The 16,019-nt window shown below is 41.0% G+C and overlaps 1 protein-coding gene across 2 annotated transcripts in view; it reads left to right on the top strand.

The window, feature by feature from the left end:
* The first annotated feature begins 639 nt into the window (after window positions 1-639).
* Window positions 640-16,019, top strand: part of SFXN1 (sideroflexin 1) — a 39,015-nt gene continuing 23,635 nt past the window's right edge. Inside the window, exons 1-4 of one of the 2 annotated variants that reach the window (XM_060765130.2) lie at window positions 640-822; window positions 11,821-11,987; window positions 12,310-12,480; window positions 14,524-14,622. In XM_060765130.2, the coding sequence (XP_060621113.2) occupies window positions 11,824-11,987; window positions 12,310-12,480; window positions 14,524-14,622 (434 nt within the window). In that variant the 5' untranslated portion in view covers window positions 640-822; window positions 11,821-11,823. The remainder of the gene's footprint in view (window positions 823-11,820; window positions 11,988-12,309; window positions 12,481-14,523; window positions 14,623-16,019) is intronic. The other variant, XM_060765129.2, reaches the window with a different exon arrangement.

Below are 16,019 nucleotides of genomic sequence, written 5' to 3'. Positions count from 1 at the left end.
AGCTTTCTCTGCCAAAGAGTGTGGGCACCTCTCCAAACTACAGCTCCCAGGATTCCACTGCATTTGACAAGTGGTGTCAAATTCGACAGCGTAGACCAGGCGTGGGCACACTTCAACCCTACCGGCTGTTAGGAATTGTGGGAGTTCAAATCCAAAACATCTGGAGGGCCAAAGTTTGCCCATGCCTGGCGTAGACGCCCCCTCTGCTGCTGCAGCTACGAAAGCCCTGCCATACACGCCTGTAATTCGAGCCTCAGCCCTCCAGGTGATTAAGGACTTCAACTCCCAGGAGCCTTCGGTGCCTCGGCGAATGCTCAAGGCTTCTGGGAGCTGAAGTCCAAAACACCTGGAAAGGCCGGAGCTTGGGAAACACTGCCTCCTGCCGCTTTCCTCGCAGTACGAGAGCGCTTCTTGGGGAAAGCTGGGGGCGGCGGGGCCGGGTTCAGAGGGAAGGGGAGGGCTCTCGGGTGTCCACGACGCCCCTCGCCCACTGGAGCGGTCCACCTGCGGCAAGACAAACGCCTCCAGGTCCCCTTCTTCTCCCTCCCCTTCCTCCCCTTCCTCCCCTCCTGCCTTCCTTCCTTCGGCGGAGGGCGGTCTGGACGGTGGGCCCCTCCCCGCCCGCCCGCCCGCCCGCCCGCCCGGCCTCCTCCTCCTCCTCTTCTTCCTCCTCCTGGCCGGCGCTTGCTGCCTGCCTGCCTGCCTGCCTGCCTGCCTGGGACGGAGTGCATGGTCTTCCGGCGGCTCCTGTCTGCGGCTCCCTTCTCTCGCTTGGCCGGCTTGGCCTGACCCGACGAGCCAGAAGCGGCAGGAGCGAGCGCGGTGAGTAGCCTCCTTCCATTCCTTCCTTCCTTCCTTCCCTTCCAACCCCCCTCCTTTCGCTGCTTCTCTGCCTCTTCCCTCCTGAGCCTGATATACTGGGCCAAGGGGTGGTCGTCCTTCTCCTCCAGCAGCCCCTTTTGCCCATCCAAGTGGGCCCTTTCTCTCTAGGACAGGGCAGAGAGAGAGAGAACAGACCCTGCCTTGACACTTTTTCGAAAGGCATCCCCTCTCCAACCTCCCTTTCATGGATTGATAGAGTTCAAAGAGACACCCCCCTCCTTCTAGGGCTATCCAGCCCAACCCCATTCTGTCAGGCAGTAAGACACAATCAAAGCCCTCCTGGAAGATGGCCATCCAGCCTGCGCTTTAAAATCTCCAGAGAACGAGACTCCACCACACTCCAAGGCCCCTTCTACACTGCCCTGTGGATCTGATCCCACATTATCCACATTAAACTGGATTATATGAGTCTCCACTACCAGATAAGCTGGGATAAGAAGATAATGTGGGATCAGATCCTGGGATATAATGGCAATGTGGAAGGGGGCTAAGGCAGCACAGCCTATCTGCATATAGAGGGCCCCCCCTCAAAAGTAAATCCCTAGACTTGGAGAACCGAGAGCCCTTCCATACAGCCCTATATCCCAGAATATCAAGGCAGAAAATTCCACAATATCTGCTTTGAACTGGGTTATCTAAATCCACACTCAGATAATGTGGGATTTTCTGCCTTGATATTCAGCGATATAGGGCTGTGTGGAAGGGCCCCAAGCCACTTCCCATCTAAGAGCATAAGCTTCTGTCCATCCTATTTCTATGGATATTGGAGACAGACGCTCAATATCCACCTTTCAGAGCACCTTCAAGGGCAGGCACAGACTAGAGGAAGGTTGGGTTGTTATTAATGGACTGTGGGAATGAGGAAGGGGGTGTTCATTTTGGATACAGTTTCCCCAATTTTTGTGCAGAATGGAAGGCATGGAGATAGCAGTCTCAATGAGGATATTAACAACTGTGTAAGGTTCAGGGGAATTTGGGTTTTGATTGTGGGGAGGGATCAACCAATCTCTCCGCATTGGAAAGAGCGAGGGTACAGCTGTTCTCCCAGCAGCTTTGCTACAGCTCCAGCCCTTAGACAGATCCACAACGTGGGTTTCTTCTCTCTCTGTCTCTCTAGCTGTGGTAAGAGTGTTGGAGAGAACCGGTCTGAAGGGTGGATGCTGCTGTGCTGGCAGCCACAGAAGCAAATCTCTTTTTAACATCTGGAAGTGGCTTCCTCAGCCTGAAATGATGAAATCCCGGGCTGAGTTACACGTCAAAGATGGCTGCTCCAAAGAGGAGGCTGTCTCAACAATAGACTGCATTTTTTTTGCTGTTGTTGCTAGGTTACCTTAGGACTTTTTTCTCCTCCCACACACATATACACACATAGAAATGTATCTTGCTGTGTGGATATTTCGGAGCCCCCACCCCCTTCCATGACTTCCACACTGGTGGATGGGCTTCTCCAGTGCATTGTGGGAAGGTTGATCTTGCAGAGAAACCTGACAGCGCAGATGAATGCCAGGACAGTGCAAGAAGTGGGTGTAAAGCCTGTACAGGCAGTCCAGTCTGCTGCTTTGATGGATGGGTTGCATCAGTCCTGGCATTCAGCCATGGGCTGTGTCTCTGTGTGTGTGTCTCTCTCTCTCAGACAGGGGCTTTGGGCACAGGACATTGTGCTAAATGACACAAATGAAACATGAAATCCCCTAACTGATGGTTCTGGGTGGTATGTCAGTAAGTGCCTACAAGTCACCTGTCAACCTAGGCTGACCCCATGAACTTTATAGAGTTTTCTTAGGCAAGGAATACTCAGATTTTACAAAATTGTCATAGATGGCATTTGGGGGGGGGGGGGGACAGAGAGTTCACACAAAAAGTAAGTCTTATAACCTTGTGTTTCTTTTGGAAGCTATTGCATAGCCCTCATCATTCTTGTGGTTTTTGCATGTAGTCTTTCCACTGTCTTTAATCCACTGTATAAGTCAAAAGACTCCACATTAAAAAACGATGAGTGCATTTCGTATTGATAGCATAATTAATCACTTACATTGTCTCTTTGTTGAGTCAGACTAATAACAGTATGTAACACGATTTTTGTCCCTGGGTTATAAATGTCATTTCCTAATATGGAAAAGTTTATTATCGTTTATTTATATACAGTATTTATATTCCACCTTTCTCACCCTGCAGGGGACTCAGGGCGGACTACAGTGCACATATACATGGCAAACATTCAATGCCATAGACACACAACATATATAGACAGACACACAGAGGTTATTTAACTTTCCAGCTTCATGAGGGTATGCTTTGCATTTCGGCTACCAGGGGAGCTGTCACTTCACCGTCCACTTGTGACACCAATGGAGTACTTCCTCATTCTTTTCACACGCTGCTGGAGAGTTTTATGGCATCGTAAATTAATTAAATTAGCCTCCTCGCTTAAGCGGTATTTAAATTTCCTACTTTACAGATACAGCTGTTTTGGGCTGCAAAGGTCGACAGCAAGCTAGACAAGTGGTCGTGAGCTTACTCTGACCCGGGCTGGCTTCGAACTCATGACCTTTCGGACAGTAGTGATTTTAATGCAGCAGACTCCCCAACTTGGTGTGCCATAACTCAGTTATTAAAATTCAAAAACTTTGAACGTCCTGCAGTGCATTTTGCTGTCATTTTCCAATGACTATCTGATAAGAGTTTCAACCAATTCAATATAGTTTGTGGCAGCCACAAAAATGAAGTTTCTGGAATATGATAACTACTTTCAAATTAAGTAAGGTAAATATAAAGGTAAAGGTTTCCCCTTGACATTAAGTTTAGGTGTGTCTGACTCTGACTCTGGGTGGTAATGCTCATCTCCATTTCTAAGCCAAAGAGCCGGTGTTGTCCATAAATGCCTCCAAGGTCATGTGGCCAGTATGACTGCATTATAGTGCCGTTACCTTCCTGCCTAAGCGGTACCTATTGATCTACTCACATTTGCATGTTTTCCAACTGTTTGGTTGGCAGAAGCTGGGGTTAACAGCCAGAGCTCACCTCGCTCCCCAGATTCGAACCACCAACCTTTCAGTCAGCAAGTTCAACAGTTCAAATTAAGTACCGCACATTTAAACAGGAAATAACACTTTCAAACCAGGAACATTTTTTTTAAAAAAAAATTGTTACATTGTGTAATCAGTGTGTTTCTGGAGTACTATGATAATAACTCCATGGCAGTTATTATCAGTAATAACTACATGATATTGGCCTTTGGATAGCACACTTGAAAGGGGGTTGTTGTTGTTGTTTTTCATTAGTTACCATGAAATACCTTGGTACTAAGAAATGTCTTATCAAGTCAGGTAACATTTGATTTGTTAAAGGGCCAGTATTCCACTTTTACACAATGATGTATTGCTTGCTGCACACTGTAGCTGGTTAATCTAAAATATGTTTGACAGTCTCTGAATGGGAAGTCTGGTAATCCAGTAACAGGATCCATCATACAAAATTTTAATTATTAATAGGGCAGGCAGGATTTTTGTACTCTCAGCATAAAGTGATTACTTCTTATAGGCAATGCTAAAGATGGATGGGGCAGCAGGTAGATTAAACACGTTTATGTGTAAGACCTTGTCAAAGTTATTGGCAAGTGATAAGCATGATTTATTGCAAGACAACTAACTGCTTTAGCACCTTAAAGGCTAACAGATTACTTGTAAGTCTGGCACACAGAGATAGAGATCAGATGGAAATAAAATGGAAGAAGTATATAAAGCTAGGATGGAGAGTTTGCAGCCCTTCAGATATTGCATAATTCCAAATCTCATCCTCCTCAAGCAGTGACTATGCTGATGGGGGATGATATGTGGAGGTTGCACATCCCTCAAATGAGCAAAGTTGATCAAATTGTTGTTAACGAGAGAGTATGATTGCCAGAACACATGGAGGAATAGATGAAGAGTTGTGTGAATAGAAAACTGCAGGGTTGTTTTCTGCTGCCCTGGAGACTAGGATGCAGAACAATGGCTTCAGGAAAGGAGATTCCACCTGAACAATAGGAAGAACTTCCTGACTGTGAGAGCTGTTCAGCAGCGGAACTCCCTGCCCCAGGGTGTGATGGAGGCTTCTTCTTTGGAGGCTTTTAAACAGAGGCTGGATGGCCATCTGTCAGGGGTGCTTTGAATGTCATTTTCCTGCTTCTTGGCAGGGGTTGAACTGGATGACCCACGAGGTCTCTTCCAACACTATGATTCCCCATACTAGTTGTATAAGTGTCTTTCTCCCTTGAAATAGGAGCATACAAACCAGGTCATTTCAGTCCACGGTTTCCTTCCACAGAAACCGCTTAAAGGGAAGTCAGTGTTAAAATCTGTTTGGCGGGCGAGGCAGACGCAAATCACTTTCTGTTTGTCACTGTAACTGCAGCACATTTTAAAGCAATAGTTCTGTTTTGCATCTTAGCAGCAAATCATTTTATATTGGCCTCTGCTACACCCTTTACCTTTTGATGCGAACAACAGGAATTATAAGAATTGTCTTAGGTAGTGCTTACAACCCTTGAAAGTATGTCATGCACTTTGAACAGATAGTGATATCAGCAGTAATACTTATTACTGATAGGTGGCCAGCTTTTTGAACAACTCGATCTTCCTAAATTTGTAAACTCTTATATCCCCAGGCAGCTGAATAGGCATTTGTAAACAAAACCCCTTTCAGGCCAGCAATTGTACTGCCAGCACAAATACATTCATCTGCTCCTCTTCTACAACACACTGAAGTATGATATTAGGAGCTCAAAGAGGTATCGTTTGAATATCTTCAACCCTAACTGTACATTGTGTTACTGCAGAAAAATCGAACACTTTTAGGTACCAGAGGCATCCTGTAAGTGTAAATTATTTATTTGTTTGTTTTTATTTACAGTATTTGTATACCGCTTTTCTCATCCCGAGGGGGACTCAAAGCGGTTTGTTTCCACGTGGAAAGTTGTTAAACCGTGGGAGGCATTATGATTCAGACTTTTACTATAAAGGTGCAATTACAGAAATGTATTTAGGAGTAGTCCATTTAACTTTAGTGAGTTTTACCTGTGCATAAGTGTCTCTCCAAGATAATTTCCAAATCGCCAAATGCAAGGTTTTGTTCCTTCAGTTCAAGTAGATATTGCTGAATACCTTTTATGTGGTGTGTTTTTGTAAATTCTGTTGAAGCCAATTTATAACATGCATGCATAATAGTATGCAGAATACTGCTTTAATGCTTGGATCTCCTGTCTGACATCACACAGGGAGAAGACATGACAGATAGGTACCCATCAAGATAAACATGTTGGGATTTTTCATTTAATTTGCTGATATCGATTTCACATTTCCAATATTTATCATAATTTTTGATGAACCTCTCTCTGCTGCAATAATAGAATGAGACCTTGCCATATATTTATTCCATTCAAGCAAAAAGGAAAAGGAAAATATATTGCTATTCCTATTGTAAAGGTGTGTGCAGAGAAATTGTAGCATATGCTCCTTCAAAGAGGCAATGAGTGAAAAATAATGAGAAAAACTGAGAAGTCTGTGTATCGGATGTGTTTTTGATCTTAAGAACCAGCCTACCATTTTCCTTCTATCTACCTTTAAGATGATTAAGAAAAAGAAACATTTAAAAGAGTCCTTACAACATACTCTTAAAAGGTGTTTCATAAATGAATACATCTCCAAATGAGCTGCAAGCAGGTTCGGGTTTTTTTATATTTCCAAAATTTGTAGAATTGTGAAGGCTGTTCACTGGATGCCTTGTGATGTCTGTCCATACTTTTTCAGCAGGACCAGGCCTTTCTGTTGAAAGTGAGTAAGTACATTTTGTAGGAAGTCCATGACTCCTGGTTTGTTCCTGAGCATTGGCCAGGGCTGTTGGGAGTAGTTCAACAATGTCTAGAGCAGACCTTTCCAAACTCTGTGTCACGACATACTAGTGTGTCACCTGTACTCTCAGGTGTGTCTTTCACGAACAAAGGTTGCCTGGACAAACCTTGAATAGCCTTGGCAGACACTTGGCAGTGAGAGACAGTAGGAGCAGCAGGAGCAGCAGCCTCGTGGGTGGCAGCAAGCCCAAACCCAAGGCCCTGCCACCCCCCTCCACATCTTTGGCTGCAGCACCCAGCCTGATCTCTAACACATGAAAGGATACATGTCTAAAAAGTGTTTCACCAACAGGAAAAGTCTGAAAAGTTGTGTACTAGAGGATGGCTTATTGGTAAACCCATGGTAAATTAAAAAAAAATCTGCTTCCCACCAGCCACCTCCTAGTTTTTTGACCAATGCAACATATACAGGCATACCTCAGTTAACAAAACCTTGGGCAAAGAAGCTTCTTTTTACAAGACATTTTATATCCACAAGTACCACCTTTTTCTACTCATCTTCCTCTGCTTAGCTGGAAGTCATGAACAGGATTGTCATTGCAAGGAAAGTGGAAGGGGTCGGGCAAAACATAGATTTTTGGAGCCAAGTTGCAGCAGTATGTCTTCAGTAAACAATGCAACAAAGCTCGAGCTGGAAAAGAATGAAATCCTACACTAGCTAGTCTTTCTTCAGCTGTATATGCCCACCCACAGTAGGGAAGGTGAACAGCAGCTAACCCAGAACCCCTAACTGAGGATGTAAACAGCAAAACAGAGAGTAGATACGTATGTGTGTCCGGCATGTCCACCAGAATAGAACTCATAAGAAAAGTGGACGTGAGTGAAAGAAAAACGCATATCTGTGTACATTTTTGGAAGGAATCTTCTAGTGGTATTGAGAAGGTTCAAAATATTTTCATGTCTTATGAAGGATAATTTGACCTGGGTGTTTAACCTTTGTACATTCTTAGTTTTGAATAAAAATGTTGCTGAAACTTTAAAACTTGCTGTTCTTTTTGTAGTGTAGGAACCTATTTGAGTTATTTCTTTCCATGTTATATCCTCCTCTGATGTCAATTTTTCTGTAAAGAAAATGCTCTGAAACAAGTCTCCTTCAGTAACTGTACCACATTTTTAGAAATAAATTTAATATAAGAATGTATTTTTATTCTAATTATTCTAAAGTAAACTTAATGTGGTGAATAACATTATGCAAAGATAGTATAAATATAATATTTCCACTCAGTACCATTGATCTTCTTGTTTAGATAGTATTGTGATGGGTCTGCTGGAAACAACAATTTCCCTATTTCTCATTTCAATAACCATAAGGTATTTGATAATTTTATCAAAAATGAAACAATTCTGAAGCAGGTTCTGAAAAATTAAATGGACTCAAGTTTTGAGCAAAATATAATTATTAGCTTCTTTGTTAGTGCAGAAGCAATGGAATGCAAGCACATGAAACAGATTTCTGATAAGAACTGTGCTGAAATGTTAATCACAGGTTACACAAGGTTATTACTGTGCTTGATCTTTAACTTCTTAACCCTTGGACTATACAGTACTATTTCACTTGATGGGGCTGTGTTTAGCAACAAAACTTCAAATACGGGGCATAGGCAATGCTGGAATGCATGCAATTCTTGTTGTACACATATCTGCCTGTAACCATGACCTTTGAAGCTTAGATGGGGCAATTTCTAATTACCAAGGTGTACCTGGCAACTAAAAAAATATATACTTCTTGGCTGTTTTGTAAGAAATCATAGTCATGTTTATCATATTCATCAAGACTACAAATTTTAAGAACTTGGAACTTGGACATTTGGAGCAGCAATGCAGAAAAGAAGACATTTGTGAAAATGCTCAATATTCCTCTTTAAGACATTGCAAAAAAAAATGTGACTTTACTGACCAGAAAGTAACCTTGGATTCTCAGTAATAATCTACATACAGTAAATAGCCATTTGTGTAGAGCGATTGCAATTTAGTGGTGAATTCGCCCAGCTCCAAAGCATGGGGGAAATGAAAGGTGGCTTTAGTTTATTGTCAACGTTCCATAACAACTCATTAACTTGGAAGTAAAATAAAAACAAATTTATGAATGTTAATTGGACTAGCCTGACCTTCACAAATTGGAATGATTACACAAGCAGCCAAGGGAAAAGTTTCCTTTTAAAGAAAAAAATGCACGTCTGGAAAGAAACCAAAGTGATGTAGAAAAATGGCAAAAGTTAAATTTAGATAGAATAAAACCAAATGTTTTACCAAACAGATCCCTATTGTAAGAAATTGAATACTTTTGTGCAGTGGCAGAAATACATTTGTGCATTTGTCTGGCAGGCAAAGAAATACAGAATAAAATTTAAAGCACCCTGGACACATCTGCACTGACCATTTAGTTCAATGTAAGGGCAGATCAGTCAATGGGCAGCCATAAAACACATGCAGGCTGATCCATATTAACCCAGGGAATGCTACTTAATGCAGCTGCCCCCCAGGTTAAAATAATTTTGGGGAAATCCTGAATCCTGCCAGTGGACACATTGAAGCCTGTTCCTGTGCAGAACCAGGTGCCAGTTCCTGCCAGCCATCCTGTGCTCCTAGACACAGGAATGTGGGGGGAGCTATCCCCTCCTACGCCCTTCCCTTGTCTCTTGCTAGCTAGAGTGGTAAGAGGACTATACCTCATGGTCAGTGGTTTCTCTTTCCATGCCAAAGATGCTTGGGAGAAGAAATTGGAGACTTATCCCCTGCACTATTCCCAGTCTCTTTTGCTAGTCATATGACACAAAAGGAAGAAGATGAACTGGTGACCACGAGACCCTCACCACTGCTTAAGCTAGTAGTGATGGGGAGGGAGAAGGGGCAACATTGGGTCCCTGCCTAGTGCTGCCACACTAACTTCAGTGTGGCTGAACAGGAGGGACATCGACCACCGAGACAGCTCAGGGTGTCCCTGTCAGGCCACAATGCAGAACAAAACTGGCATTTTGGATGCCAGTTGCAGATTGCATTATTTGTCTGTGTAGAATCACCTTGTGTGATACTAAGGAAAGGGGTGTCTTGAGAGTCTCCAATGTAAAATTATGTTATGAGACCTGTTGAAGGAAAATCATACAGCTTAGAAACAAGAGACTCTCAGAACTTGAAGGTAATATTTTAAGATTTGAATGGTCAGGTTAATCTTGGTAAGGTTAAGGCACATGCTGAATTTCTTCTGGAAATTTGCTATAAATATAAGCAAAAGCTTTCCCCTAAAATAATACTATCAACTTCACTGGAGGAAGCAATTTTTAGGGGAGGCGAGGAATAGCTTAAACATTGAAGATAGTTGTTTTATTATGATTCAAGACAGCTTGGACCTTTTAAGGAAAGCATATATAGTATGTGGTTGATTTATATGTAACTTAAAGACAGATCTAATTAAGATAAGAGGAAATAGTTTGCAGATATAGATATAGTTTGCAGTATCTTGTATTCAAGAAACTACAAGAAAGGAGATTCCACCTGAACATGAGGAAGAACTTCCTGACTGTGAGAGCTGTTCAGCAGTGGAACTCTCTGCCCCGGAGTGTGGTGGAGGCTCCTTCTTTGGAAGCTTTTAAACAGAGGCTGGATGGCCATCTGTCAGGAGTGATTCGAATGCAATATTCCTGCTTCTTGGCAGGGGGTTGGACTGGATGGCCCATGAGGTCTCTTCCAACTCTTTGATTCTATGATTCTATAAAATGCAGCCATGGAGGGCAAAGGAAATAAATTCTATTTAGAGTTGTGTAAAAAAAATGATCATATTATTAAAGAAGTGCAAAAGTGTTTTCTTTTTGTAACAAGAAATGGAAGCTTAACTGTTAAAAAGAACATCTTAAGGTAGACCCAAAATGTTGAGCAGAAGACTCATATGGATATGTGGGGGGAATGGAGTCCAAATGTATAAAATATCCTTTGTGCAGTAAGTTAAACGAAAACCTACATAAGAGTATGTATGTCTGCGGTATGTGCCTTCAAGCCCATAGGTTTTCTCAGGCAAGGAATTCCCAGGTGGTTTTACCAGTTCCTTCCTCTGAGATATAGTTTGCAGCATCTTGTATTCAATTGCAGCCTCCTATCCAAGTACTAACCAAGGCTGATCTTACTTTCCTTCCAAGATAAGATGGGATCTGCTGCCTATCTAACCCCAAAATTTGTTGTCTGAAGTATCCCAGAAAGTTTAAAACAAATGCAGATGTCAAGACAATGCTTCTTTTTCCTATTGGGCAAAATGTTACTGGTCTAAAATTTATATCTAGAAGTACCACCTTTGTAAGAAGATTAAAAGTTACTAGTCTAAGATTAATATGTTAAACATAGGTTATAATGTTGCCAGTAATGTATTTTTGGGGCATAATGTATAAAGAACTGGATAGTAAATATGGGTTGCTTATTTGATACATGAAAGCAGCAGCAAGAGTATTGTTAGCTGCTTGGTGCCATGTATCAAAGAAGGATGCATATTATCCAGTTCTTTATACATAATTGATACATTATAACAGCAGTTGAATAAAAAGAAAGCAAAATGCTAGTTGTTTCATTGGTTTTCATCTTAGGGATTGCTTGGCTAACTTTGGGTGCAGTGCTGTTTTGCCCAGGGCAAGGTGGTGTGTGCCGTTTGCTGCTCTGTCTCAGGTGGCAAAATATTTCGATCCAGTTGTGGGAGTTTCTCATCTTCTGTCTCTGTGTCCATTGACTCCACATGCACAGTACATCCAGGCTCCTCAGATACAGGCAAACACAAAGGGATTAGGACAAGCAATCACAACTCATCTTTCCTTCTTTCCATAAATGTCTGTGCACATGGCTCTTCACCTACATGTTGTTATTGGCTGAAAACCTTATGAAAGCTGTTGGAGCCTGAAGCATTGACATGGCTTCAGTGCTAGATCCTTAAGTCAGATAAAGCGAAGGTTTTTCTTCTCCTAGTAGGAGTTCAGAGAATGGTGTCAGAGAACCAGCATTTGTAAATACACGGAAACTTGGGCTCCACAGAACTCTGAAATTGAAACCTATACCTGTCTCTGTTTATCATTCAGAAAATGTCATCGGACATATCATTAGACATCAACATCAAAGAGCCTCGCTGGGATCAAAGCACATTTATTGGACGAGCGAGCCATTTCTTCACTGTGACTGATCCAAGGAATATTTTGTTATCCAATGAACAGCTGGAAAAAGCAAGGAAAATTGTTCATGACTACAGGTATGATGTTCATTTTTAATCTCAATTCAATTTAAGGACTTAAAGTGGGCATTGACACAATTAATTAATAAGACCAGAGTAACCACAAAATGCAGAAAACTATACCTGGATGTGAACTTAACAAGGGCAAGTCACAACAATAGATGATGTAGCAGTGATTTTTATTACACAAATAGTGGTTTTCTTAAATACAGCCACTCCACAATCCTATTGACAAAGTATTTCCAGCCTTTTTTAAATGAAGTTATTAATTTTGGGACATGAAATATACATGGAATCATATTTATAATTGATAATTTGCATGATTTTTGTTTATCCTAAGGCAAGGTATTGTGGCCCCCGGATTGACAGAAGATGATCTTTGGAGGGCAAAATATATCTATGATTCAGCCTTTCATCCAGATACTGGTGAAAAGATGGTTTTGATTGGTCGCATGTCTGCTCAGGTGCCTATGAACATGACTATTACAGGCTGCATGATGACTTTTTATAGGTAAGTAAGCATGTATGGTTATTATTAGTGAGTAACAATGGTATGGATTAAGCTTGTTTCTGGGAACATAATGAATATTTACAAACTTTCTATTTCTTAATGAGAAAGGAATTTGCAATGCATTCGGACATTTGTTAGGAAAATTGTTAACTGCCATGAAATTATACACATCTTGGCAGGGTTTTATTGATTGCATGTGCCAAAAAATATATATTTAACTGAAGTTTTTTAAAAGGTGCAAAACTGTAATCTTGTCAATTGCGATAAATGTTCTAAAATTATAAACCAAGCTTAATATTTCTAATGATATAGTTAGGAGTTATTGTCTGTACTTTTAAGTTTTGGGATACTGCAGCTGAAGCACCATTCAACTTCATATGTTTCATAATACATTTTTCAATTTAAGTTTTGGCTTTTGGCAAAATTTTCTTACTTTTCTTTTTCAATCACTATTTATTAGTTTTAATTCAAACAATTAATCAGCATTTAAGAAGAAAAGAAAGGAAAGCAGAAACAAAGAAAAGAAAAAGAGATAAAGATAAGCATATATGTGTGTGTATATATATATATATTTAACAAAGACTGCAACTAAACTAAGATGAAGCTCAAACACAATACTAAAACAAAATATTAAGTCATTGCATTCAGACTAAAACCATGAATACAAACTAATACACTGAACACTAACTCACTAAAGCATAAAGGATCATTTTCCTACTTTTCTTTAGTACAATTTTATACTAGAATTTACGTTAGCTCCTATTATCCATTTCTTGTCATGCCATTCAAAATAAGATTTCCAAAATGTCACCTTTTGGGAAGTTGTTCAGAGAACAGAAGAGAGGGTATTCAGACCAAGATTTCTAATGACACAATTTGTGAGGTGCTGACAGTGAAGGAACAGGTTGACACACCTGGAGGGAGGTCTTGGAACTGCTTCAGCCCAAAAATTGCACCTGTGCTAATATTCAGATTATGGCATTTACATATTGCATATGCACCATGTAGGAAAAAAAATACAATTTTGTGAAGCAATCCTTATGTTGGGTTGCTGTGAGTTTTCCAGGCTGTATGGCCATTTTCCAGAAACATTCTCTCCTGGCTCTTTGCTCACATATATGGCAGGCATCCTCAGAGCTTGTGAGGTCTGTTAGAAACTAAGCAAGTGGAGTTTATACATCTGTGAAATGTCCAGGGTGGGAGAAAGAACTCTTGTCTGTTTGTGGCAAGTGTGACTGTTGCAATTGATGACCTTGATTAGCATTGAATAGCCTTGCAGCTTCAAAGTCTGGCTGCTTCAGCAAATGAAGAACAACACTCAAAAATAGGGGAATTCCAGAAACAATTGGGGCCAGCTTATACCTCCCAACAAAGAATTCCCCCAGACAGGAAACAGCCAGGCTTTGAAGCTCCCAGGCTATTCAATGCTAAACAAGGTGGCCAATTGCACCATTCACACTTGCCTCAAACAAACAAGACTTCTTTTTCCCACCCTGGACATTACACAGATATATAAACCTCACTTGTTTCCAACAGACCTCACAACCTCTGAGGATGCTGCCATAGATGTGGGCGAAATGTTAGGAGAGAAGGCCTCTGAAACATGGCCATACAGCTCAGAAAACTCACAGCAACCCAGTGATTCCAGCCATGAAAGCCTTCCACAGCAAATCTTTATGTTGTTTTTATATTTTAAAATGAGCTTCTTCTTTACATGCTGTGAAGAATTTGATTCAGTCCTGACATTTGTAATTGTATTGTGTGACTCTGACTGAAAATATATCCTAGTATATTAAATGCTGGGACATTACCATTACCATTACCATGTAAAAATAAATTTGCTCATCTTAACGATGCTGCTAGCCCCCCTCCTTTTCCCTTTTAAAAAGTTTTACCAACAAACCAGCAAGGCTCTCTCATTGGCAGCATTGAAATTGCTATATCAATGCAAAATAATTTTCTGGAGGGGGAATGAAAAATAATAGTTAATTTAATTCAGCTCCCAAGTTTAACAAATTATAATTGTATTTTTCTTCCTTTAAGAACTACTCCAGCTGTGGTCTTCTGGCAGTGGATTAACCAGTCGTTCAATGCCATTGTAAATTATACCAACAGAAGTGGAGATGCTCCAATTACTATCAGGTAAAGTAATCATACTACTAAACAGAGGTTGGATGGTCAACTTTCATGGATGCTTTCATTGTGTATTGCATGGCAGGGGGTTGTATTTGATGGTCCTTATAGTCCAGTGCTATAATTTAGATCTACTGTAGAGCCTAGCTATGTGCTGCCCTGACAAATGGCTTAAAGGTTGTGCAAGCATACAATTGCATGCAGCGGTGTTTTTGCCAGATGAAGCTGTTTCCTTTCATCAGAAGTAGGTGGTAATGATGCCCTTTCCTGCATTGCTCCTCCCCGGCAATTATATGTACCCTCTGAAGCAGATTTTCAGGGCATATGATATTGAGTTTAACCATGAACATGGTGATTTTTTTTTAATGCTCCAGTCAATACAATCTCATTGAGGCAGTATATTGCCAGGTTGGTTCATTGAACCAGTAGGGAATCACTTCCTAACCAATCTCCCTATGAAATGGAAGGCTAAGGTGAACATGACGTTGCCTATGGAATAAGGATGCTGGTTAACTTTTTTGACAAGGGGCAAAACCATTACAGATTTGAAATAGTAATCTACTGTTGCACCTGAATGGCCTTCTGCTTCTACTGTAGTAATAGAATTCAAAATGCTCAGCTAATATTATTATTACATTTCCATTGTAGTCTTTCATATAATGGTTTGATGCGATGACAATATGTAAGCACAAGGTAAAATGTGGTGGAAAAATAAGAAGTAATATGGATTATAAAACAATGATTATAATGAATTCTAAGCATTGAAAGTCCTTGATTTGCAGTTTTCAGTTATAGACGAGATACTATTTGGTGCATGACTGCTCTGCTAGTTCTGTTTGCTATTAAAACAATGTATTTGCATGTTGGTAATAACATAGTTATATAGTGTAAATGACTAACTAGGCCATTAATGCAATCTACTCTAGATGTGGATTGTATCTGCTAGGAACTGATGCGCTACCAACTGGCATATTGAATTGACCTTTCTAGTCTTCAGATTTTTTGTTGTCTTGTAAATACTATGTGGCTTAATCACATTTAAAATATAACAAAAAGATTAAAGATGGAGTGGATAAAGTTGCCTACAACCTCTTTACAAAGGGCAAAATAGGCCTGTTTTGCCACTTTTATTTGTGGCTTGGATTGGGCCTGTTGAGCACCATCAGATGACTCACAGCAGGCCCCTCCCACATTCCACCCAAAATGGAGGGGAAGTGCCACAGGGAGGAACTTGTGTTTTGGATAGCTTCAATAGAGCTATCCACACTTTGCTCTCATCTGATGGGGACAGGGTGTCAACGCATCTTGTCCCATGCCCACTGTATGATGGGGTGCCTTGAGGTTCCCTGCGCACCTTTACTTGTGAAGAGGTCCTAGTCAAAACACCTGGTTGATAGTCCTGGCAG

Source organism: Anolis sagrei, chromosome 2 (assembly GCF_037176765.1).
Source record: "Anolis sagrei isolate rAnoSag1 chromosome 2, rAnoSag1.mat, whole genome shotgun sequence".
NCBI lineage: Eukaryota > Metazoa > Chordata > Lepidosauria > Squamata > Dactyloidae > Anolis > Anolis sagrei.
This window is presented reverse-complemented; position numbering and strand designations above follow the sequence as displayed.